Raw genomic sequence first — 2,173 nt, 5'->3', positions numbered from 1 at the left:
AAAGCTCTTTTATTTTTTGCATTGATTAACTTCACGAGTATATTCATTTCCTGTCTTCACTGATGAATTCTGCAGACATTTTCTTGATGAGTTGGATCATTTTGAGAGGTCAAATCTTCCTAAAGGACGTCCTAATACAATGAACAACACTGGGGTGTGTTATATATGTTGTCATTAAATAGCATCTACATGTAAAGTACATGTACAGTGTACATTGTGTAATATGGTATATTTGCACCAAAAGAAATAAAATTTATTGTTATAGTTGACCCTAAACTCTAAAATTAATAAATTTTATCTTCTAACTGAAATACAAAATCATAATGCATACAGTGTCATGATATTCTATCAATTAATAGATATTACTGGCAGAATTGGGATTTGATGATCACTTTATGAACAGATTCAGGGAGCACTACCTTCAGCCATTATCTGCTCTACTGTATCCTGAATGGACTGGCTCCTCTGGACTAGACTCTCACAGATCACATATTGTGACATATGATGCCACTGGTCCTACTGATAGAACTGATGTTGGACTCTCAACTCATTTTGATAATGCTGAAGTAAGTCTCAGTGTGTCACTGGGTAAAGAGTACAGTGATGGGGAATTATACTTTGGAGAAATGAAAGGAGTAAGTACAAGTACATGCACACACACACACTCAGGGTTTCCCACAAAGCATGCTTCATCAGCTGACAAGCACTAAAATACAGTACATGGCATTTGGAGCAGCTTTCAAATTCATAAACATCTGATTTGATTGAAATCAGCTCAAACTTTCTACACAACATGAGAACATGTATGTGTATGAGAAAAAAATTATAAAAAATGGAAAAATTTTTTCTAGTCATTTTTAATGAAATTAGGCTAATGACCAAAGGCCTTTGGTTGTTGGTCCATATTTTGAGCAACTTTAAAATTTTGTTAAAAATCCAAATTTGATCAGAATCAGTTCTAACTTTCTACACAACATGAAAACATGCACATGTATCAGAAAACAATATTAAAATGAAAATTTCTCTTCTAGCCATTTTTGACAAAATAGGGCCAACGGTCATTGGTCCAATGTTTGAGCAACTTTTAAAATTCATAAAAATCTGATTTTGATTGAAATTAGCTCAAACTTTCTACACAACATAAGAACATGTATATGTATCTGGATAAATTATAAAGATAGAGAATTCTCTCCTCGTCATTTTTGACAAAATTAGGCCAGCTATCAAAGGCTATTATGGCCTTTTGTTGTTGATCCAAATTTTTGAGCACCTTAAGAAATTTGTAAAATAATCTATATTTGGTAGGACTCATCTCAAATTTTTTACACAACATAAAAACAGGTACACATACATGTACATGTATGTGTATCAGAAAAATTATAAAAATGAAGAGTTCTCTATTTGTGATTTTTGTCAAAATGCCCATTTGCCTAACTTTTGAGCAACTTCTTTTTGTCTCGTAGCTCAAGAATCAATTTTATTTTATACCAATGTAGTTTATCATAGGCAAGATACATGTACCTTGCATAATTTAGGCAGTAACTTTTGCCTATAATTGTTATTCTAAAGTAACCTACACTGCAATTGGTTTACCATATAGTGTGGTCTTCACAAATTAGCATGCAACTGTGAAATAAAAGCACAGCAAAATATTAAAAAAATTGCAAATTAATTTTTAAAAGTCAATCTAACAAAAAATTTGAGACTTTTGCTCTGTGAATCCAAAGAAGTATTTTATTATTCTTTTCATTATTTCCAGGTTGTTGTTTCTAATCCTCGTCTCTATCCTTATTATCACAAGATTGGTAGAGGAGTCATTCACAGAGGACAGCATATGCATGGTGCTATGGACATCACTGATGGCACAAGGTACAACATTATTGTTTGGATGAGATCGTCTTCTGTGCGTAACAAACTTTGTCCACGTTGTGATCAGTCACCAACTCTTATACCATTTGAAGGGTATGGTGATGGGTTTACAAAACAATTGATGTAACTATTTTAAATAATTTTTGTTATCATATTTATTTTATTTTATTTTATTCATCATGTGTCAAGCATTTTATTCATTATTACTATGGTTTTGTGCCTTAGTTAAAACTGTAGTTGAAAGTTTAAAAAATTGTACCACATAGCCTGAAACTTTTAAAGCAACTGAACTTTCACAAATTTG

At 31.9% G+C, this 2,173-nt stretch overlaps 1 protein-coding gene across 1 annotated transcript; it reads left to right on the top strand.

Annotated features, from left to right (window-relative positions):
* Window positions 1–22: 22 nt before the first annotated feature.
* On the top strand, window positions 23–2,042 carry LOC100635817 (2-oxoglutarate and iron-dependent oxygenase domain-containing protein 2-like; the record flags this gene model as incomplete). The annotated part of the gene is given in 3 exon segments (XM_019996206.1): window positions 23–154; window positions 360–635; window positions 1,760–2,042. Coding segments are annotated over 3 exon segments (645 nt in total), but the record flags the coding sequence as incomplete, so codon positions are not given.
* Between the last annotated feature and the right edge of the window lie 131 nt (window positions 2,043–2,173).

Source organism: Amphimedon queenslandica, unplaced genomic scaffold (genome assembly GCF_000090795.2).
Source record: "Amphimedon queenslandica unplaced genomic scaffold, v1.1 AMPQUscaffold_13418, whole genome shotgun sequence".
Lineage (NCBI taxonomy): Eukaryota > Metazoa > Porifera > Demospongiae > Haplosclerida > Niphatidae > Amphimedon > Amphimedon queenslandica.
This window is presented reverse-complemented; position numbering and strand designations above follow the sequence as displayed.